The sequence below is a fragment of the Branchiostoma lanceolatum genome, chromosome 8, assembly GCF_035083965.1.
Source record: "Branchiostoma lanceolatum isolate klBraLanc5 chromosome 8, klBraLanc5.hap2, whole genome shotgun sequence".
NCBI lineage: Eukaryota > Metazoa > Chordata > Leptocardii > Amphioxiformes > Branchiostomatidae > Branchiostoma > Branchiostoma lanceolatum.
This window is the reverse complement of record NC_089729.1, coordinates 15,767,233-15,790,644: the sequence shown is the minus strand read 5'-3', so window position 1 is coordinate 15,790,644 and position 23,412 is coordinate 15,767,233. Positions and strand designations below refer to the sequence as shown.

Here is a 23,412-nt window from a genome sequence, read left to right as displayed (position 1 = left end):
AAGTAATGATGAAGGACGTCACGTGAAGGACCAGGGTGATTACCCGCATTCATCTTTCACATGCCGGTAGACGCCCGAAAGGTTCCGCATAACGTTGTGTAAGAAAATATTCTATTGCTTGCATTCTGCAAAAAAAGCTAGGCATTTTCTTTTGTATCATCTTGCGTTGTTGTTGCAAAGTTGGTCACCACCGAATCATTTTATTGGTCATCTGAAATCTTTTTATAGCAATAAATAAGTTCTTGGTAAAGTCGACAATACCTTGAGTTATCGGCGATATATTTTCGGGGATATGGCTGTGTGTGAACAACATGACTCGAAAAGTCGTGGATGAATCTTTATGATTTTTGGTATGTTGGTAGGCATTTGCAGAGTGAAGAAATTATCAGCGGTCAATTTTCTTTAGTCATTTCTATAGATGATTAGTTCAAACAACACTATCGCAACGTCCATGATGCAAAAAGGCGACATTGTTGTGATGTGAGAACTCACTGAACATCGTGGCCCAAGCTTTTGTAGGCTCGCGAAATTAAGGGGATCATCGTACGGCACGATTTTGCGGGGATTTAAAATGCTCAGGGTATGAAGCAAATGGGCTAAACTTTGTTAGTAAATGACATTACTACAAAGATTTCAGCATTTTGTCTATTTCCATTTTTTGGGCCCTAATATTGCTTTGGTTGCCTTCAATGGTGAAGGTGGGTATACCAATGAAGAAACGAAGAGTTGCCCCTTACTAAGGACAACATCTGATCATGCTATGATGACTAATCTAACCTATCAATATTGACATGGCCGTTAGGCTTTGTAAGGTACACACTGCTGATGATAATAGCGTCTGCCTTATGGTATTGATTCTGTACATGTCGTTCCAGACGACTCCATTTTCAAACACAATTTATGTCATCGACAGAAACCAATATACTTTTGAAAATGTTATCACAGTAAATATCATGGCCTGTACCTTCTTAAAATTTTTTGTTCATGTAAACTATGTCAATTGTATTGTGAACGAATGATGCTTGGTACATGGAGGCATTCCCCACCTTACCTAATGCTTAGTGGAGTAGGCCCTCAATGAAATATGTAAATGTTTGTTTATGGTAAATTTGAGGAGCCAAGCACTGTGGTCGCCGTCGCCACCCATTAGAGCCTTGTCCTCTAACAACTTTAATGACTTATGCTGGAGCGCTGCTAGAAATCAGTCGTCATTTAGACAGAAAATGGTCTTTAAACACATTAGATGCTAGCCTGTTGCTGTCACAGCGTTGTAGCATAAGTCATCCTGTCTTCGGAGGTTGTGTTGAGAAGTTGTGGCAATGGCTCAAAGCGTGCAGATCAAGGGCCGCGTCATTGTCTACACCGTACTCGGCTGTCCGAGCTGCGTGGCCGCGAAGAACAAGCTGGTTCGCCTCGGTGTTCCTTACGTGGAGGTTAATTTGGACGACTACGACTCACAGGAGATGCAAACTCTGGTGAACAGGACGGGAAAGCGCAGTATGCCGCAGATCTTCTTCAACGATATATTTGTGGGAGGGTACGATGATCTGGCGACCCTGGTAAGCAACTCAGTTTATTTCTCTATTTATTTGTTTGTTCAGCATGTTCATGCCAGGGTTGCCCAACTAGCCAGAGGCTATTACTAAGGGCGAACCCTGGGGGAAAACAGTCATTTTGTTATACACACAATAAGTAATTAAGGTTAAAAGTCATGTATACATTGTATAATACATTTTGTTTAGTCCTGTACATGTTTTGTCATACAGAACTCTATGTAACAGCCATCCCGTAGATCGCTGTAGTCTAGAATTTTGTGGCAAGTTGCATGATTGTGAGACTAGCGGACGTCGAAATGTCAAACCGGATGAATGAAGTTTTTATCTGGCCTTATCAGTGTGCACAGGCTTCTGGCCTTGAAACAGAACGTGTAACATTGTCGTATGCTTGACAAGTTTGAAACAAGACCAACGTTATCGTGTATTGTGTATGTCTGCTGGGACAACTTATTTTGATATTGTTAACGTTATAGTATTTGGTTCTCTCTATATAATCATATGAGAGGTCGAAGTATTAGAAATGGAACAACTTTGAGTAAATACCTGCTCTGCTAATCAGATTTCTGAAAATTGGTGTAGAAAAAAAGGAGAGTCAATAAGTGTGGCTTTCATTCTGAACATCTGTGTGAAAATAAATGGTTGAAAATTCAAATAAGTGGCAGAACATAAATCATAAGTGATACAATTACAAGACGTTTTGTTACGTAGCAGCTAGGTTAACATTAAGCAAGCTTAAAAGCGGATCTTATACATGTATGTGGATCTTGTGACGTGTTTACTAGCAAACATCGCCACTTGTGCACACACACATTCCTCTCATAGGAAATATAGCAGCTGAGCCAATCCGCGAAGAGAGTAAACCAATTCCCATCCGTTTTATGATGTTTGTAATAAGTACATAATTTAGTTGGTTAAGCCTGGCTGTTGACTACTAATGGGACCCGTTAACTTTGCTTCTCAAGTCACAATTCCTCTCCTTCGTAAGCGGCTATGTATTGTTTCTATTTCGCAAAGTGCAGTTTTTGCTGAAATGCGCACCTAGAAATATGGGGGCGGTCTATCTGAATATGAAAATGTAAAAAATTTGTAATTTTTTCAATATTAACCCCCCTGTACATACCCCCTGAATTTTGTACCATGACTTTGTGCTAAACTAGTATAAAGGCATGCTAGCAAACATAATTAATGCCTTAAAGTATAAGTACTTTGAGGTAAGAAGACATTAAAGTGAATATCTGAACCCAAATCTATTCTCCACGCAGATATAGACTATTCCCAAATCGCCCCCATTGCAAAAATAGACTAGTCCCATTAGAACATGTACAAACTTCAAGGGGTATGTACAGGGGGGTTAGACTCCATTGATTGCCCAAATTTTGTGATTTCTGTGGTTAGAGAGACCATATCCATATTTTGAATTGCGTAATGGAATTAATACCCCCCTAGTATTACATAGAAATAATAATCATATACGTTTTGAATAGACAAAAGATGAGCTACAGGTGCTGGTTGACGAAGTTATCCACAACGCTGCTCCACCTAGCGCCCCAGCCGTGCCCTGCATGGGTGCTATGACCATGGGTATGTAACAAGTTATCCTTTTTCCTTTTCATATTATCACCTTTGCCAAGAACGTAATGTTATTGGTAGAGTTTGTTGCAGTGTTTGTGGCGTGGTTGAGCTGCATAACCCAGGAAGCCATTTTGCGAAATTTGCAACCGTCAATACTCATTAAATATGACCTTATGTGCATAATTGATGAGATAAAGGAATAATACTTAAGTGGTAAATAATGGTATATTCCTGCTACTGACACAGATAGGCTAGAGAAATGTGAATTATCATCCAGAAATCAATTAAATTTGGACGACATTTGCGTAATGAATTAGGAAATGCCATAAGAGTTCCCTGGAGAAGGGTAGCACTTTAGTATTTGCAACATAAATAACTTTTGGAAGAAGATATATAGATTAGCAAATTCCCATACATTATGTTTACACTCTTTTAGCTATTAAATCATTATTCAAGTATCATGACTGTTCAATGAGCAAAGGCATCACTAACATATTATATTGGTAGATGGCGGGAATTCATACATATGACATAGGCAAGTTACGTAGGAGTGAGCATTTGATTCATCTCCATAGTTAAGAAGATGACATTGCTTGGTGAAGATTTGAGGTCGTCGAACTCTAGTATTGTCTACACGTCTATTGAGCGTCTAAATACAGGCGTTGTCTGACTGAAATGAGTGGTCTCTCCTTTGATATTTGAACCGTTTAAGGTTGATTATGACTTAACGATATCAAATACGTTTTCGCTATCATCATTTTGAAACGTTGTCAAAAGGCTGATCAATGTTTAGTTAGTTATACTGCCATACGTGTATACAAACTTTGTCTATAGTCTAAATGTTCATTATTAGTCTCTATGTTTTCTACATGCTTCCTTTGGTTTAAAGAAGAAATATATATCATTGCTTTGTCAGCGGACTAAGGGTTCTCACGTTGTGGTTTGCACTAGAGATCACATAAGACTTCTAACGCCTTCATAGTCAGTCAATACGTACATGTAACTACATATTAAGCATTGATACCTCCGTGGAAACGGAGATATGTAATCAGTGCGTTTGTTTGTTTGTCCTGGTGTGTCTGTCCGCTGTTGGGTATAATAGGATACTTGGACAATTGGATGTCTGGTGTGGCTCTGCTCTAATGTTGTAGACAGGCAGGAATGACCCATTAATACAGCCACACTGTTACATGTCTGTGTGTTTAGCTCTCCTCTCACTGGTCGACCCGCGGCACGCTGGCGGCGTCGTTGCGTCCTAAAGTGGATTTGTGTTACTCGACTTTATGATGGGAATATCATTCAAAACTTACAAGTATGACCAAAAAGACAACAAAGCACACAAAGCTTGAAAAGATTCGTTTTTTGTCGATGAGATTCAGTTCGCGATCGATCGGCCGCAGCGACGCCGCCAGCATGCCGCGGGTCCAGTGAGAGGGGGGGCTTTAGGGACACCCATTGAGAGCTTGTTTTCCTTGCTTAGCTTCGTCATTGACAGAACACCGTGAACGTGACCCGTACGCCTTCGTGGTGGAGGACTTGACCAGCAGCGGACTGATACAGACACACAGGCGTGGCATCAGGTTATATAGGAAATCTTTCGTGGCGGAGGAATTTGTTCAGTGGTTGTCACTGAATGAAAAGTATTCCTACGGTAAGGTGCTGAAATGATCTGGTGTATAATGTAGCTTTTGCTCTTTCTGAACTTCTAAGCTTCCGATACTTAGGAAACTAAGTTATCTTTGATAAAAATAAAAATCTTATACATATATATCCTGTGATTTCAATACCACTTTTGCGTTGTGAGTCTTCTTGTAAACGGAAAAAGACATATGCACATTTTCTTTGTATTCTTGAAACTTGTTGCCACCATTTACATTAGGAGCATCCACATTGAACAGCTTTATACACAGCTTGCAGCTAGGTTGTGACAGGTCGTTCAGTGTAATATAAGCAGCGATGGTGTGTCACTCAAAAGGGTGGTAGTACCGGCTTTACAGATACAAACTACATCATTGTCATTGTAACATACACCAATAACGTGAAACATCCATGCGTTAAAGATCACCATGAAGCCAGAGCTGTCGGAGAGGAGTTACTTCGCCGCAAGTTCATTCACCGCTTGACCCGAGAAGGCGACCATAATCAGTTCAGGGCGGACGCCATTTTGTACAGGCTTTTGGATGACGAAGAATGGGAGGCTCTGAATGCCGGCCCAGTGTCACTCAACATCCCACGAGAAGGTACGACATTCTGTCAGCAATATCTGAATAGGGAATTAGTTATCAAAGATGTCTGCATGCAAGCAAGGAGGTTTTGTATAAAACCTCCTTGATGCAAGACATCAGTTATACAAGGACGTTACTCTTGAAACAGAAGTAGCTAAGAAAGATGACTGTATGCACGATAATAGTTACTAAAATGTGCCTATGATAAAACTCAGTAAAGTAGGAAAGGCATGGCATAGATTGTATCATGCAAAATAAAGAGGTACAAATATATTTGTAAGGACTCGACCAGAATTACATTTTGCTCTATGTCATGTTGACCAATGCAATATATAATCAAACTGCCTTACAATTTAATACTAAAATTTTACATAAACACGTAGACATGTTGTCACAATACATATATTCGTTGGATAATTCAAATGGTAAATGTGTTTATGGCAATATTCAATAGCATGTCCTGTACATGTCCTTAGTCCGTGATGTGAATTTTTCAGCTGTTGAGCTTTCCAAATCGTTGCAAGTTTTGATGAAGAAAATCTATGCCCAGTACGTATCATCTGACGGAAAGGTAAGAGACACACATAATTCAATATTCACTCTACAATGGGTGCCAGACGTTCGCAAACTGGTTCTTGTCAATTAGCATAATTTTGGTTTGCTTTGCATACAATACGCAGATTATGTTTCAGTTATCTTATCTTGACCTCTGACTTCTCCCACTCACTTTTAAGTTCACTACATTTGATTTTGTTCAGTTTTCTGTTTACCAATTGTATAACTCTTTGTTGTTTACATTTCAAGTAGTTTATTATGTAAGTGGACTCCAGGTAGAATAGGGTTTCTCTATTGAGATCTAGATAAAACAAAACAAAACAAACAAACAAACTGGTCTAGCGATTTCTTCGGGAGCTCAAGACAGTTTGCCCGCCAATCTAAATTAGCGCTCCGGGGGAGTTGGGCTTGGCTCGGGGTAACAACTTGCTCGGGCTAACAACTCCTCCGGAGCGCAAATCTAGACCGGTAAGCATACTGTCTTGAGCGTCACCAAAGAAACTGGCTGCCGGCCCGCTAGATTATGGCTCTCAGGGTAGCTTGACCTTAGCCACCACAATGTTATGTCTTTGTTAACTTTAGAACAAAAGTCTTAAAACTGTAATCAAGAAAATATTTACGCAAGCATCTGAATATATTTTGGAAAAGCTATCTATAGTTACTAAAATCAGTTATTGTTTTCTTGTGTATCTTTGTCCCTGGATGACTAACCTTCGTCCACGCAAAAAAAATGTTTTTTTTTGTGGTGGATCGTTAAAGGCTAGATGAATTTTTCAGACCGTAGACTACCTGGGGATCGCGCGAGATCCAAACTTCAAAGTCGTTGAGAGTGTGGCATACGAACTGCAAAGGGCTCGACTGGAAACGTTGAGTAGAGAGGAGACGATGGCGTTCTTCATTAACATCTACAACTGTATTGTTATCCATTGGAATGCTAGGATGGGGAGTCCAGCTGGACTATTATCAAGGAGCAAGGTATGTAGCATCAACATTCTGTAGATTAGTTAGTTACATTGCAATTGATTAACTGAATACAAAACATAGTGGTCTTACACATCTTGGACGTATTGTAATCGGAACATAAAACAAAATTCAATGTTTCTGGTTATTTTTCTACATCATAAGTTGAATCTACCTTATCTGTAAGTACACTGTGCAGTAGTATTCATTACGACTTTGTAGAGTCGTGCGAACGTCTTGAAAAAATATCATATATGCAATTCCCACCGCCGCTGGACTTGTCCGACATTGTGTCCAACATTCCGACGAACCACCGAACACAAGATTTTGCGGGTTTTGCGTTTTCGTCGTTGAACTATCATGGAAATGGGACAAAATGACGGGAATTTGTTGGAAATAAGTTGCAAAGAAGTTATAAATGTGAATCTGAATGTAGATTTTTCAAATTCTGAATATTTGTAGTATTTGCCCACCAAATTCTACAATACGTCCCATCAACGCACAGGACAGGTATGCTACGCCGGTTCACAGGTTATGCGATATAAATACACATATGTACATACAAACAACAACGGTTATTCAGCCAATCATAATTTCTCTCTTAAATAAGATATTCATGCATTTCCCAGTTTGTGAGGGAATGAACGTAATTCACCTTATACACGTTCATTATGAATAGAATATGGAACATACAAATGATGTTGGGGGTATTTTTACTGGACAAGAACTAATACCAAATTGCGTAAAACTGGATTGCTGCATGGCCGACAAACGTGTTCCAGAACATCATTTGTGCATCGCACCCATTCTTGGAACACCCATTGTCGTTCTCAAGGAAACGTCGAACACTGAAAAAAGAACACAACAAAACCGGCTGTGCCCGATCGAGAGCGTTCGAAGTGTCGACAAGCTAGTTGTGCGAATCTCATCGAAAATATGGCCAAAACGTGTGGAAAGAGGAAGAGACTTGATCGCGACGACGGCAAACAAGTCCACTCTAAAGTTCGGAAAGTCGCTGACAGGTTGAGTGAAGCGAGAGGACCCACCGAGACGACAAAGAAGACGAAAAGGGACGCCGTGACGAAACCTGTTCCTCTCAAGGTGACCTTGGGGAAGGAGAAGACGCCGCCGAGCAGTTTCGGCAGCCCGTCGGGGCTCCTGGTAGACGGCGCGGTTGTCTTGTCGCCCCGAGACCAGCGGTGGTTCCAAATCAGGGGCTGGTGGGATCTCCGACTGGACGCCATCACGTCAGGCTTGTTTATCAGCAACAGGTACGGCTTTGGTTTATTCGTGTGGGGGGTCTGTCTACGTCTTTCAGGTTTGAATTTTTCCCACTGGCCCGCTAGATTCTGGCTCCCAGGGTAGTTTGACCTTAGCCACCACAATATTATGTCTTTGTTAACTTTAGAACAAAAGTCTTGAAACTTTAATCAAGAAAACATTTACTCAAGCAACTTTTGGAAGATTTTGGAAAAGCTATGTAGTTGCTTCAGATATTGTTTTCTTGTGTATCTTTGTCCCTGGCAAAATTACTTCAGGCTTGGACTTCAGGCAAAGCTTATTTACACGGATGTGTTCTTGCTTTGTATTTTGAAAGAAAAAAGACAAACTACGCTTCTCTCTTATGAATGAGCAATATTGAAACATTTTGTAGTTAGGTCGTCTGCCGAAACCCTCAACGTTGATAGACATAGTACACAAGGAACCTTTTTTTTTGCTTTAAAAAAAGGTTCAAGAAAAGAGCAATATTAGACATTTAATTTTGTCTCTAGGTCGTCCGCCGAAGATCTACAGTTGCTGGAATATCATGGCATCACGCAGATCATCAACATGGCGGTACAGGAGACGGACTATCCGGGGGGAGGGATCCGATGTTTACACTTCCCCATACAGGATTTCGTCACCGAGGATATAACCGGGTAACGACAGCATAGTCCTTAAACCCTCTCTTTATGTCTTTATGTCTCTGTCTGTCTGTCTGCCTGTCTACGTATACCGGCTGAATGGCTTTCCTTTTCTCTCTCCCTCTCTCTCCCCACGCCCCCTCTCTCTCTCTCTGTCTGATCTCTGAGTTTAGGGGTCTTTTTTCTCTTTTCCCCTCCCACGACGACCTAGATCTGTCTACCTGTCTTGAACTTTGAGCTTGGGTTTTTTTTGTTCCCTCCCTCCCCTCTCTCTCTTTCTCCTTCTCTCTATCTACCTGCTTGTCTTTAAAAAAATTTTTCTCAGCTCTTGCAGGCTCTCCCTTTGAGTTTCTCTTCCTCTCTTGTTAGTCTGTCAACCATTTTGATTTGGTTTTTCAATTTGTGTAGGTACCTGGATGAGGTGACAAAGCTTATCAAAGACGAGGAGGACAGGGGAGGACGGACGCTCGTGCACTGCCTGGCGGGGATCAGTCGCTCTGCCACGGTGTGCCTAGCCTACCTCCTGAAGTACCGCCACATGTCGCTAGCCGGCGCTTACATGTACCTAAAGCACTGCAGACCATGCGTGCTGCCCAATAAGGGATTCCACAAGCAGCTGGAGCAGTTGGAAAAGCGCGAGAGGAGAAGGAGACACGGGGAGGAGAATAGCACGACAGGGTCCCGCTCTATGGTCAGCAGTCTGCCTGATCTAGATGACTGGGAATGATACCGAGAGTTATTTTAGAACACTGGGTTCAGTTAGAAGAGTCTACGGGGTAGATGATATGATCTCCCTGCGAGGAATTGTATTTATCATGTGCTGCGTTCAAAAGTGGATTTGATACTGAGAACGTAAGCCTGATTCCTATCCTATTCAGTACACTCCACTCATCGCTTCCCTTGTCGAATATTCTAAAGAGATGATGAAAAGATCCGATACAAGTCCAGGGTCTTTCCCGACATCCTGTACTGTTGGCTACAAAACTACAGTCGCAGTAATTTGCAGGGTTTGTAGTTTTACTTTATTTCATTCAGGAATCGTGGAAATGTTGCATGGAATCGTACTCTTGAAAATGCAAGAGTAAACAGCTTCATAACCAGTTAGAACATTGCTATATAACTATGCAATACAGTAACTGTGACCATATTATACATTAATGGAGGATAATATGAACTTATTATACATTAACATTTACGATTTATAACAATAAGATGTCAAAGTTTTAGACATGCCTCGCTCTACCAGTAACGTTACTTACAAGTCGTGTGTGGCCTTATGTATACTTATGTCAGAAATATAACGTTATATGCAGTTTTTAACAATCATGCAAATTAGATATAAATAGATGCGTCTGAGCAGAGAGACTTGTGTTTATTTAGTACCGTGAAAAGTGGAAGTACAGTTTTGGGCTCATTTTGTCTGTGCGTGCGTGCGTGCGTGAGACTGTGCATTTGTGTGCGTGTGTGTGTGTGTGTGTTTGTGTGTATGTGAGTGTGTGTGTGTGTGTGTGTGCGTGTGTATCCTGAGTAATATCTTAAGAGCCTCTGGATAGATTGTGATATTTGGTATGTGGGTAGCTAGGTGCTGCACAAAGTGACACTAGTGTGGAAGCCTAGTATCACTTAACTACACTTCTAGTGTCGCATCTACAACTACACTCATGCCTACCTCACTAGTGTCACTTCTACAAATACACTCATGACTACCTCACAAGTGTCACTTTTGCAACTTAACTACACTCATGGCTACCTCAACAGTGTAACTTCTACAACTACACTCAAGGCTACCTACCCCACGGCCGTCTATTTTCGGCATTTTCTTGTCATGTTGACCTTACTTTTGAAGGGGAATGAAGTGAAACCCAATGTGCCCGCTGATTGCATCCATAAAATGTATGCTTGCTGTGTCCTTGGTCAGAGAAAATGGAGAGCCAGCGGTTACCACGGATCGAGGATGGTATCCAAGCTAAACCAGCTATAGATCAACAGAATCTATCTGAAAATAATTCATCCTCAACGGACTAGGCCGTCTTATGGGAGATGACATCACGAATATCTCTTTTCACAGTTGGAATACATACCTTTCAAGTGATAACAAGATACATGTTGCCAGGCACGGCAATCATGGCATACAGCTTGATAAGTTGCGGGGTTGACATGACCCTTCTTTAAGTAACATTAGAACTATTAATCAAAATTAACAGAACAGGAAAAATGCTACAAAATGCGAAAGATCAATGTCAGAAGAAACCATGAACTTTGCTACTATCTGTTGTCTGTATTGAAACTAATATGAACTTATTACTCAACTTGTCTGAAAATTGCTTGTTTAAAATTTCATCCTTATAAAATAACTACTAGAATTGTAAAATAAGAAAGGACATACTTGATTGTTCCTCTTACAGTTCTTCTTCAAAGCACGCTACATTCTCGGGGGAGAGCTCTACAGTCTTGGAGATATCGAAAATGGAATCTTGCGAGCAAATTCAAAGTGCTGGTACTGGCCGTTCAAACCGTTTTCCAAAGGTGACCCGAGACTGATGTGTGCAGTCCTGGATACTGATCCACGAGTCCACTTTGCTTTGGTGTGTGGAGCACGAAGTTGTCCCGCCATTTGCTGCTACACGTCAGAGGTACGGACGAGGTTGTAGTTATTGGTGTACGAGTATTAAAGGCAGGCTAAACTTAATTTCGTAAAGTATACTGCAGTATGTTAAATATACCACTAAGACCAGTTCTGACTTCTTCTACATGAGTCCATCATAGATTAGCGTTTTTACAATATTTGAAATTCGCGGTGTGGTGATATAATACTGGCGATGTCCAAAGACCTTTGACCTTTGTGACGTCAGATTCCGAGTCGGCCACACCTGCGCCATAGGAATTACTCCAGACGCCATTCCTCCGACTCGGAATCTGACGCCACAAAGGTCAAAGGGCTTTGGACATCGCCAGTATTGCATCATCACACCGCGAATTTCAAATGTTGTAAAAACGCTAATCTATGATGGACTAGTGTAAAACAAGTCAGAACTGGTCTTAGTGGTATATTTAACATACTGCAGTATGCTTTACGAAATTAAGTTTAGCCTGCCTTTAAGGTCTCATTCATGACCTTTTTCGCCCCATAGGCTTGCATGCTATAATCTTTTTAATAGCAATTACAAACTGCACTTAACTACACCCCCAAAATGCACTTTCCAGCTGTAAGCGCACGACCGCATCACCCATAACGCCGGGCTGTACACGTCCGACCTCGCGCGCGGCTGCCGAACTTTACCTGCTACTTTCTTCAGTTACAAACATGCTTTCATCTGCTTGACGCTTGAGATGAGTTGGGCTCCAGCTGGCTAAAAGGCAGTTTCCCACGGATATAAACACACGTTCATGCAGCCGTTATTTTTTTGGGTACGGAATCTTTTAGAGCCTACACGCGGAGTAACACATGAATATGACCTTAAGGTTGCATGGCCCTTATGATGTTTCTCAGGCTTGATTACATTATGAATAGTTATATCCTTTCTTACCTAACTATTGAGGTATAACTTTTGGCGTGTCTCTTTTCTCTCTGTGTGTGTGTGTGTGTGTGTGTGTGTGTGTGTGTGTGTGTGTGTGTGTGTATCTCCCTCTCTCTCTCTCTCTCTCTCTCTCTCTCTGTGTGTGTGTGTGTGTGTGTGTGTGTGTGTGTGTTTCAGGTTACATGTGGTCATCATAAAACTACACGTTCCGCAGGCCATCGACAAACAGCTGGACATGGCAACAGAGGCGTTCCTCCAGGGACACGACGCCTGCCGGGTTGACGTGGTGAACAAAGTCGTCACCCTTAGCAGGATATTCAAGTGGTACAAAGAAGATTTTGGGGCATCTAAAGCACAGGTAAGTCAACTTGAATTTGGTCGATCATGTGTTGGTTGATGTTTAAGCAATGTCATTTTCTTGCATTTCGTATCAATCGAAAGCTTATTTGTCGCCCTTTCAAATGCCGTCAAGTCTGTTATGATCACACTTACATGATCAGGGCACTAGGACTATGTATCTGAGTAGGTCGCGAAAAAAGTGTCAACATTTTTCTCTTGATCATATATTCACAAATTTCCCTTTATTCTTTTTAGTTGATCCAGTGGACATATCACCACATGGGGCCCGGTGAGAAGCGACAACTGTTGTGGAATCTACTGGAGGAGGGAACGTTTGAGGTCACTTACATGAAATACGACTGGACTTCCAACGGAAGGGTATAAATGTAGCTTTTGTTAAATGATCGAATGTGCTACAGGTACAGTGAAACGATCCTACTGCAAGTTCACATCAATTTTTAGGTCAACAAGTTGGGGAGGGTGTATTTTGGCCTACAGAATGTATAGATAGATTGTATAGATTTTGTATGGATAGATTGTATAGAAGATGAAATACATTTTATTTTAGAATGCTCACTATACTCATACATGCGCAGACCCCCTGTAGGTTCCATACAACTAGACAAGAAATATGTGCATCTTACAAATAACGAGTTATTCACATGTTTTATGTCTTCTAGAAACTACGATATGATTGAAAAACTATGTGAATTGGTGTACAAATGTTTCAAGAAGAAAGAAGAGACTCAAGTAGATTTATATGGAATATAGCATAATTTTTATTTTCATTTACTTCATGTTAGCTATTGCGTTTAGCCCATGTTAGGCATGAATATGCAATAAAGTGCATTGTCATTGTCCTTGTAAACGGTCAGACGTCGACGTTATTCAAAACCAGTTTTCTCTCTTAAAAATTTTTGCCCTAGGAGAGAAACCAATAGTAACATCATATGCAAATATGAAGTACATACCACAAGCGTGTTAACGTCTGAAATATGCTTAAAGATATAATTATGACCAACGGCATGCTTCCATTAGGAATGGCAGAGAATACTAGGAATTTTGATAACCACGCGTACATGCTCTATCATTTGATAGCATGTCATTTATAAAGACAATGAAGACATCCTTCAAATCCGTTTGTACTCACGTATCTACACTATCATAATACCAAATACGTCTGAAAAGACCACAGTCTTTAGAAGCATTTCTTAGGATGATACGGCGTCTCGGACACTCGGGTACACATCGTCAGTTAGGTCTTCGTGGTTGTCCGTGCAGCTCTTTTCTTCTGACCCAGTCGTGGTGAGCAGATTCCCGGTAGTGCCACTTTCCTCTGGACCATATCCCTCCGCTGGGCACTCTCCAACGACCGTAACGACCTTGGGATATTGTTCAATGTCGCTTGAGTCGTTCTCTGCGATTGGTGCAAGATCACTGCCGATAGTGACGCTGCCACGATCAGCAGTGGAGGCCGATAGCGACACGGTTTCACCACGCTCGAGGAAGCGGAGGTTTGGTGCTTGTTCTTCCACCTTCTCTGTCTTTGCACAGGGTCCTATCATGTACACTTTATCGCCCATGGTCACCTACACGACAGATGAAACAGTGGTCACTCATTGGGCAGCGTGCGTAGTCCAGTGGTTAGTGCCCCTGACTCTGGACCATCGTTCATTGTGCTTGTCGAAAAAAGGCTGTCAAGGGAATTTCCCCGCACAATGAACCTATAAATACAGTCTTTTTATGTCACGACCAGCGAAAGAAAAGCTCTTCAGTGAGCTAAGCTGCTTCGAGAGTCACTATTAGATATCTATACGGGCGGCCGACCCGGGAATATTGGTAATGCTTTTAGTGACAAAGGCTTTTTGAAAAACATTGTACATTAATTATTCTGACTGAAAAATAGGGAATTTGAATTTGGTTGGAGCGCATATGGAAGACAAATACTTGCATCGGTATTTCAGTTGAACTCACCTGTCCAATGTCAGTCAATGCGTTGTCTGCCTCCACTACGGTCACCACGTCACGGTCCGTGTCATAAGTACCACCTTGTTCTGTTCCCTTGTACACCAGGTAGCGCAGTACGGGGTGTTCATTGTTGCAAAGTACAAAACCTTTGGCAAGTATAAAATAAAATGTTAAAGTTGATCCCTACAAGCTACAACGAAGTTAGAAATTATGTGCCAGTATCATGAGTGTAGTAAGCTATAAGACACTGCCTTTGCTGCGTCCTAATCATAGCACCATGTACCAGTAGTACAATCTTTATCATAAAAATACGACATTTGACTAATAATGTGTCCTTTTCGGTGTATTGTATAAAGAATGTGTGGCATGCGCTGTTAGTTGGAACGTTAAGGTACTAACCTGTCGTCTTGGATGAACTTGGAAACATTTGAACCCCCAGTCTTCCCGCTAAAGTGTTGACCTTGTACATTTTGTCTGGTTCACAGGAAATCCACGTGACCCGTTCTCCCTGGAAAATAAAGAAAACTACTCATTCACAGGTTATTATGCAGTCGGCTGTTCATTGATGATAGTTCAAATGATAACGATGATCATAAAGATGACTTTGTGAAAGGAAGGTGTGTATACCGTATCGACTATATAGTCGTCCTCGCATCGCCGCTGCAGGGCAGTTTGGGCGTTGTCCTGGCAGATGATCGTCAGGTTAGTATCCTTTCCTTGTTGTTTTCCTCGCCGAAGAAGCTTTCGAGTCACCAGTGTTGACAGCTCAGCGGCGTGGTCAGAATGGCGCGAGGATACGAAGACCAGATCTGGCAGCTGCCCTGTAGAAGATATTAGGTTTTCAGTGTCATATTTGTCATGTACTATTCATTCAGTCGGTTAAGCCGGCGTCACAATTCGTGCGAGCGTCGGCCGAATTTCTAAATCGCCCGAGCTCGCCGAAGTTCAAAATCGCCCGAGCGTTGCGACCGTATTTTCCAATGAAAATCTCGGGCGACTTCCGTCGAACACTAAAAACTAAAAATCCTCATGAGATGGTACCATCTCTTGGACATGGACGATGTCAGAATCGACTAACCTGGTAAAAGGCCAATATTTGGATCAACCTTGATTTCTAAAAATCGCCCGAAGCCCGCGTAATCGACAGGACGTCGGCCGTACTTCGGCCGAAAATGCACATTTGAAGCTCTCCGAGCTGAATTTCTTATTTGTGACGGGAGCTTTAGCAGTATCTGTTCATTGGCATAATTTACATAAGTTGAAGATAACTGGGTTGTCTTTCATAATGTGTTAGAATGAAGTATGATATGAGTTCCTATATGATATGATGTGATTATCAGATAATAGAGACATATTGATAAAACAATCCCACCTGCAAGCTCCTGGCATGAACGGAGAACTCCCAGTCCGGCATTTATCAGAATAACCGGAGAACCGTTGAACATGACCATCGCCGAAGAACTAGGGTTTCCCTCAAATGCGGCTGAAACATAGAAAATGAAGAAAAAAAATTAAGTAAAAAAACAGCATCGTAAGGTTTATGTGCAGACTATGAGTGACCTTTTCTACTGTGGTCTGTTAAGCAATGTATGGAAGACATATCACGTAAGAAGTTTTCGACAGATAGTTTCAAAGACTTACCAGTTGCGGCATCTCCTGTGCCTAGGCAAAGAAGCTCCAGGTGTCCAGTGTCAGTCTTCACAGGTGCGGCACCAAACAGCATCTGCAACACCTGGTTGGAAAAGGATTTGACTATTAAGCGCTGAATCTACTTTGCGGACATGCGATATTGAGACGACAAAATTAGAACTCAGATTGACAATGCCATTGTTGGTAAATTTTACCTTAGCCATAGTGGGTCGTTGCGCTTCTGCTTTCAGACATCGTTCAATGGTTGGCTTCATCCTCGGTCCATACTCATCGCAGTTTTTCTTAGAGGGAAAAATTGGACTATCATATATTTGTACTACTTACGAACTTGCCATACATTGTACCCGTTACATTTGTTGTGCAATAAACTTTGATTGATTGATACATTGTGGTGTTCAGTTGTGCAAGAAATTGATCGATCAAATGTCGACCACTTAGACTTGGTTTGAGTGAGAGAAAAACGAAGTTTCGATTTTCAATAGCAAAGTGAGTTATATGATGAACTCGATTTAGGCGAAATAAGCGGTGTCTATACGGTGTTTAATATGCGTAGATCTGGCGACCTAACGATTATTTTCATTAAAAAAATTCCAGTAAATACATAAAGAAACATCATACAGAACATCTTAAGTTTGCAATACTACATGCTATGGAAATATGTCTCAGTTGACTTTTAAAGTACTGGCAATTAGATTTGATGACCTAACGAATATGGTTACTTTCACATTCGTATAATTAGTGCTATCAACATTCTTCAGTTAATGTTAGAACGCAGCAAACTACTACCGGAATGTCTGGTAGTCCACCACGTAGCTTCTCGTCCATCGCATCCTTGTGTTTGGCGATGTTGCTGAAGACCATCTCTCCACCAATGAGCTCGATCAAGCATAAAGCTGCAAAATGAAGCAGCGCTTTTAGAAAAAAGGATTCCCTAATGGCTACTTCAACTACTTGGTGCCAATTGTTGATACAATTTTCAAAGGTTTCCCTTCACCAACTAATGCTACGGTCACATTTGCACCGGAGCCCGTAGGAGTGCAGTCCCGGCCGGGCCCGATGGCAAAAATGTGTCCCTGTGGGCTGCCGGATACCTCTCGGTGTTCTCGCGAGTAACTCACGGCGCCTATTTCTTACCGGTCCCCGCGTTGATTTTTTAAACTCCGTTTTAAAAACTTCCAGGGCCCCGGTATGGCCAAAAATAGCCCGATAGTCACAGGGTGCCACCGGCCACGGGGCCAAGTAGGGGTTACGCCAGAAAGTGCAAAACAAAACAGCCCGTGAACTGCCCGGCAGGGCCCCCTTTTCCAGTTGTGACCTAAACATTAGTTACGAATAACAAAGAAGCAAACCATCTTGGCGTACCGTAACTGTAAACGTCTGCTTTCTTGGAGTAGTGGCCGCGCGATGACATCACTTCCGGAGCCATGTAGCGGTAGGACCCAATGAGAGTCTTGGTTTGCCGTGTGCCCTCGGTCACTCTGGCGAGACCGAAGTCGCCCAGTTTGAAGATGCTGTGGTCCTCTGAAATCTAACATCCGTGTACATTTTGTAATAACAATTCACATTATTAATCATAGTGTCTTAAATCAGGACGAAGAAGACACAATTACCATTGTACGATATTGTCCCACCATTTGCCTATTGTTAAGGTCTTAAAGGTACATCTATCGCAGAAAGACTATGAGCCACTCTTAGTTAAAGCACATGAATACGTTCGGCACATTTTGGAAAGACTTACAAAGACGTTCTCCGGCTTGACGTCCCTGTGCATGACGTCCTTTAGGTGCAGGTACTCCAGTGCCTGACCGATCTGTTCAGCGAACCGTAGTACGAAGTCCTTCTCCTGAGCTCCGGACTTCCTGAGATGATCACGAAGGTTTCCTCCTGCCATGAACTCCATGATGATACCTAGTCTGTTGTCCTGAACGATGCAATCTTCAACTTGGACGACGTTGGGGTGCTTCATATCTCTATTTGGGTACAACGGAGATATAGAATGTTAAACAACGTCAAGAAGTGGTCAAAGTTGCTGCCGAGTCTTGGTGTAAATTTCACATTCCTAGAAAAGGTAATAATAACAGAGAGCGTAGTGTATTTGAATCACGACAATAGACCTCTTGCCATTTTGAATTTCCCGCGGTCAGCTTTGGGTCATGCACAAAAACGAGGCTCCAGGTGGTGCTCCCTACTTATTAGCCTATACTGCAATATAGGTATGCCATCTTTGGTGGTACATTTCGCCCCTTTAGGGTGACATACTGCCATACATCTGCCTGCCGCGAAAACGTTACAGAATGTTTAGGTCATAACTTCCAACGTACCTTAGAAGCTTGAATTCATCTTGGAAGGCCTTCAGCTCTCTTGTGCTTTGGACTTCATTGAGAATCTTGACCGCTACCGTTCGCCCCTGCCGTGTGGCCTTGTGCACCGTGCTAAAACTGCCGCTGCCGATCTGTAATAAAATAATGTTTACTTGATACAATAATCATCATACTATATGTACAAACACAAACACTATCGTATTACAATTAGTGACGGAGGTGAAATTTTACAAGGCACACCTTGATGAAGTTGCTTCCTTGGTCCAGCTTCTTGTTGGTCAGTAGGTGTATCTCACTCATGTTCTGTAACATCTCCAGGTCCCCTTTCTGATGAAGGAAATAACATAGGCACGAAAAACTTCAACATTTTTATCTCAAAAGAAACATCATGATTCACATGTATACACACTTTACATTGCTCCAAACGGCAAACGAGAAAAAGAAATATCGGTTATCGCATACCTTTTTGCGAATATCTCGTATTGTTCATTATTGTGAATTTCTCGATAATTTTGTGAATTTCCTGCCTTCTTGTGAGACAATTGAGCCGGACCAAGCTTACGGCACCAACTTTGGACCCGGGCAAAATCAGCCTTCCATCCTGCAGGTCTCCAGTTACACCATTTTCCGCCTCATATCCGCCTGCCACCTTGGACCCGGGCCAGCGGGAAAAACGTTTACACACAACAAGACAAACAAACCAACAATCCGATAGGTGATAACAATATCTGTAATAATAATTTTTAACAGTTAACACCCATACCTTGATAGCTGACATGTGTTCCCCGTGCTTGTCCACCAGCTCCCCATTAGCCCTGAGCACCTCCTGCAGCAGCCGTCTCACGGAATCCTCGGGACTCCACGACCTCTCGCGAGACTTCTCGTAAATCTTCCTCTTCCGCGCAGTCTCCTCTCCGTTGATGGCGATCAGCTGCACGGCGAAAGCCTTCTTGCCAGCTGTCGCCGGATGGCCGTGAAAAATAGCTTCGTCTTCGCCTCCTACACATAAACAAAATTGTAGGTGGAGACTCTTTGACAATCACTGTGTCTTCGCACGATTCTTTCTACAGCGTTCTTAATGTTTTAGCAAAACGAATATATGTCCTTAGGGGAATCCTATTTGTAGGTTACATGTCTTGACCAAAATTTCAACTATCCAACTCGCCGATCTTGTGAACACTTTGGCCTTCTTAAGGAATACTGACCCACTCACCTATCTCACGTGACGCCAGGAGTCAGTAACTCCTTGTATTTGTTAGAACAAGACTTGTTAAACTTTGCCTATATTTGACGTTGACGTACCTTTAAGTCTGGCCAACCCAAACTTCTCCTTGTCGATCTCTTTGCGCTCTTCTGGATCCGTCCAGTCCACGATGCGGATCTCCAGCGAGCTCTTGCTGGTGACGAAGGTCTGGCACAGTTTGATGACCTCCACGTACTTCTTGATGGCCATCTGCCGCTTCTTGGGGTCCGTGACTTTGTTCGGGTCAAGCTCAGCCTTCAGTCCGTGGTAGAAGAACAGCGTCACAACCTTGGTTCCTTCGTGGATTTTCTGTAATGATGTTGGCAAATGGTTACTTTTCGACAAATCTGTGAATCTATTGTTACAGTAGATCAGTAAAGAAATTTCAACCACAGCATTTTTTGTCGTTCTTGAATTTCTATCAAACGACGATCAGCTTAATAAACATTCTAGTTTCCAACTGATCGTAATTCCTAGCTTATCAGCGTTCCCAATACATATAGCTTTGAAATCTTAACCAGACATGCGATCTAACATTTGATAGAATCAACTATGTTCCTGAATCCTGCATATTTCATGTATTTACATGAAAAGGATAATTTACCTTGATAAGGTTGTCCCGTCTAGCTTTCATTGCGTCCAGGGACCTAGTCACGTGCTCGTCTGTGAATACGCCTGATGGGTTCAAAATGAAAGATATGAAATTAAAACATTTGTAGCAGACGGAGAACTCAGGGTATCTAATACAGTGTTACTGGATATTATCATCTCCAAATAGTATCTTGTTTTCCTGCTTTGAATGATCATAGAGCTAGATGACCGTTACCCTGGGAGACCAGACACCGTATATGGGCGCGCCACCAAGCACCGCACGCGCGCCCAAGCTTTCTCGGCCCACCCTCCCGCTGCCCCCGAAGACCGACCCCGCCCCACTGTCCGCTGTAAACCCAAGCTCCACGTATTCGGCTAGCGGAGCTTGGGTTTACAGCGGAGACTGGGGCGGGGTCGGTCTTCGGGGGCAGCGGGGGGGGGGGGAAGCTTGGGCGCGCGTGCGGTGCTTGGTGGCGCGCCGATATACGGTGTCTGGTTTCCCAGGGTAGATGAACGTAGGTCTATCCCTTACCAAAGGGGTCGCTGCTGTAGATGTCCTGTAATGCCGGTTTAGAGATGAACTCCAAGGCGTCGTCCGTAGCCAGGGCGTTGGTGATGCTGGACGTGTGGAAGACGATCTCCGAGGCCTGCTTCTCCAGGGCAAGCTGCTGGAGAAGGTACTCTTCTCGCTGAGTACCGAGATAGGACTTTTCATACACCTGTGTCACAAGATAGGTCTTTAGATACAACTGTGTGACAAGATAGGACTTCTCATGCACCTGTATGACAACATAGGACTTAAGATACACCTGTGTGACAAGATAGGACTTCTCATACACTCTTGTGACAAGAAAGGACTTCTCATACACTTGTGTGACAAGATAGGACTTCTCATACACCGGTGTGACAAGATAGGACTTCTCATACACCTGTGTGACAAGATAGGACTTCTCATACACCTGTGTGACAATATATAGGACTCCTCTTACACCTGTGTGACAATAGGACATCTCATACACCTGAGTAGCAAGATAGGACTTCTCATACGTATGTGTGACAAGATAGGACTTCTTATACACTTGTGTGAGAAGATAGGACTTAATAATGGCTTAGCAAAGGTCAAATTCGTTGCAAACAATATGTGGCATCCGCACATAATTCATAATTCATAAAAGGTATTGAGAAGGAGTAAGATCCTGCTCCTACAATTTGTTCGTAGTCAGATATAAATGATATAATGATTTAACAGGATATTGATAAAATAATGTGAAAGGAATCTACCAAAAAATGCTTTCTCTAACTGTCCCTATTTTTTCCCACCTGCCCGGGGTGTATATTCTCCTCCATCCTCCCCGTGCTGAGGTACTGCACAAACTCCCAGAGTTCCAGGTTCGCCTTGAGAGTCACCAGGCTGCCATGGCGGGAAAAACTGCGGCTTTCAGACGACTCAAACGTGTAGTGGTCAACCTGACAAGGTGGGGGGCGTGTTCTCAGTGAATAGACCCTAATACAACTAGTATATGTGCACCACTGTTACTTCGTGTTCCTTTGGATAGTAGCATGGACACACGTTTACTTAGCTGGATGGTTCTGTTTATACCACAAAAATGTATCAATCGCAATACGTTTTCGGTCATCCGATTGCGAACACTCTCTTCAACAACAACCCTTGTTTTTAATAGCAGACCTGCAGTACTAAAATCATATACACTGTACAGTACTGATTTGATACTGACAGTCACATCACTGATGTTAAAACTGTTATCTAGCTAAACATGGGGCCCAAATGATTATTTCCTACTACCATATGGTAGACTGCATAAAACATGTACACTTTGTGTGCGTTGTGCCAAGTATAACGTTATCACTGAAACGAATCTTCTCAATTGATGTGGTACTGAAACCAAAGATGATTCATACCGGAGCATTTGTGACGAATCTCGCCAGGAGTCGCTTGTAGATGTTGTGCTGTAAATCGCAACCCAGGAAGAGGACCGACCGTTCCTTGAACACCTTGTCAAGAAACTCCACAGCTGCGTTCTCATGGTAAGGTTCACCACACAAGATGCCTTCTTCAAGGAATTTCCGAGATTCTGCCTGTTGTAGTTATGTTAAAGATGGTAAAAGTGTGTCACCTTCAAACAACACATTTTCTCCAAAATTATCGTACTGGAGCACCTTAACGGTTTGTACATATCTTTCAACTTGCTGAGCCATTTGAGACCGTTGATAGGTGAGTTCCACGGCCGTGGGATTCATCAAGTTTGGTGATGAATTCAGACTAGTGTCAGTCCGTCCACAGCCGTGGATTTCCACCCTCCTGAAAGCAGAGCCCCTATCGCTCGATTCGTTAGCTCGCTCGCGTAGGGGCCCTGCTCTTTAGCCACGGTAGACACGGTTCTGGCGACGTTACTGACAGTTGCTCATGACTAATTAATGAGCTATCCTTATTTGGCACAATTTGGTGGTAAATTTGTTTTGAACCTAAAGTAACGATGTGAGACGTAACCTGATTGGTTGATAGCTTCCCAGCGTCCTTTGCGCTTTTGCTCTAGATGAGGTTTAGCAAACCCTCTGATTGGCTGAAGCTGTTTTGGTGGCGACGTCGCCAGAACCGTGTCTACCGGGGCTAAAGAGCAGGGCCCCTACGCGAGCGAGCTAACGAATCGAGCGATAGGGGCTCTGCTTTCAGGAGGGTGTGGATTTCACGTACGGCTCAGACTAGTACACAGTTAGTTCACGGCCGTTCAGCACTAAATCGATTTATCTTACGGCCTTATCAATCCATGGTCTCCGGATTTACGAACCGGTATTTGCCATAAAAGACGTAGTACCATTGGAAGGATACTAAAATGATCGTTAAATATACACTGTATAGTGTTTTTGTGATGTCCAGTTTTTGTTTTCGTGCTTGCATATATCTGATTTGTAAGATTAGTGCAGTTCAGGAGTACATGTATAGTATAATGTATTTCTGCTATGTTGATTCAAATTGATAAAGATTGAAAGA

The 23,412-nt window shown here is 42.5% G+C and overlaps 3 protein-coding genes across 3 annotated transcripts; 2 read left to right on the top strand and 1 right to left on the bottom strand.

Moving 5' to 3' along the window:
- The first annotated feature begins 1,289 nt into the window (after window positions 1-1,289).
- Window positions 1,290-13,497, top strand: LOC136440332 (uncharacterized). The gene is made up of 9 exons (XM_066436300.1): window positions 1,290-1,559; window positions 3,041-3,137; window positions 4,609-4,779; window positions 5,189-5,368; window positions 5,851-5,924; window positions 6,686-6,883; window positions 11,178-11,405; window positions 12,505-12,648; window positions 12,885-13,497. Exons 1-9 carry the CDS (start codon window positions 1,320-1,322, stop codon window positions 13,011-13,013), a joined length of 1,461 nt encoding a protein of 486 aa, XP_066292397.1. The 5' UTR covers window positions 1,290-1,319; the 3' UTR covers window positions 13,014-13,497.
- Window positions 7,612-9,642, top strand: LOC136440347 (dual specificity protein phosphatase 18-like). Its single transcript, XM_066436339.1, has 3 exons — window positions 7,612-8,139; window positions 8,641-8,787; window positions 9,181-9,642. The coding sequence occupies exons 1-3, from the start codon at window positions 7,805-7,807 to the stop codon at window positions 9,497-9,499; spliced, it is 801 nt and encodes a 266-aa protein (XP_066292436.1). The 5' UTR covers window positions 7,612-7,804; the 3' UTR covers window positions 9,500-9,642.
- On the bottom strand, window positions 13,130-22,512 carry LOC136440331 (uncharacterized). The gene is made up of 18 exons (XM_066436299.1): window positions 22,323-22,512; window positions 21,723-21,869; window positions 20,935-21,121; window positions 20,416-20,486; window positions 19,871-20,120; window positions 19,332-19,567; window positions 18,809-18,895; window positions 18,569-18,699; window positions 17,986-18,217; window positions 17,610-17,775; window positions 17,034-17,140; window positions 16,442-16,528; window positions 16,239-16,329; window positions 15,970-16,080; window positions 15,225-15,418; window positions 14,997-15,105; window positions 14,604-14,743; window positions 13,130-14,218 (listed from the first exon to the last, which is right to left on the bottom strand). The coding sequence occupies exons 2-18, from the start codon at window positions 21,747-21,749 to the stop codon at window positions 13,841-13,843; spliced, it is 2,604 nt and encodes an 867-aa protein (XP_066292396.1). The 5' UTR covers window positions 21,750-21,869; window positions 22,323-22,512; the 3' UTR covers window positions 13,130-13,840.
- Between the last annotated feature and the right edge of the window lie 900 nt (window positions 22,513-23,412).

Coding starts and splice junctions, on each gene's coding strand:
- LOC136440332 (XM_066436300.1), top strand. CDS start 1,320: ATGGCTCAAAGCGTGCAGATCAAGGGCCGCGTCATTGTCTACACCGTA. Junction 11,406..12,504: donor TTTGCTGCTACACGTCAGAG/GTACGGACGAGG, acceptor CACGTTCCGCAG/GCCATCGACAAACAGCTGGA. Junction 12,649..12,884: donor TTGGGGCATCTAAAGCACAG/GTAAGTCAACTT, acceptor TATTCTTTTTAG/TTGATCCAGTGGACATATCA.
- LOC136440347 (XM_066436339.1), top strand. CDS start 7,805: ATGGCCAAAACGTGTGGAAAGAGGAAGAGACTTGATCGCGACGACGGC. Junction 8,140..8,640: donor GGCTTGTTTATCAGCAACAG/GTACGGCTTTGG, acceptor TTTTGTCTCTAG/GTCGTCCGCCGAAGATCTAC. Junction 8,788..9,180: donor GTCACCGAGGATATAACCGG/GTAACGACAGCA, acceptor CAATTTGTGTAG/GTACCTGGATGAGGTGACAA.
- LOC136440331 (XM_066436299.1), bottom strand. CDS start 21,749: ATGGAGGAGAATATACACCCCGGGCAG. Junction 19,568..19,870: donor TGGGTTGGCCAGACTTAAAG/GTACGTCAACGT, acceptor GTTTATGTGTAG/GAGGCGAAGACGAAGCTATT. Junction 16,081..16,238: donor CACAGGAGATGCCGCAACTG/GTAAGTCTTTGA, acceptor TCTATGTTTCAG/CCGCATTTGAGGGAAACCCT.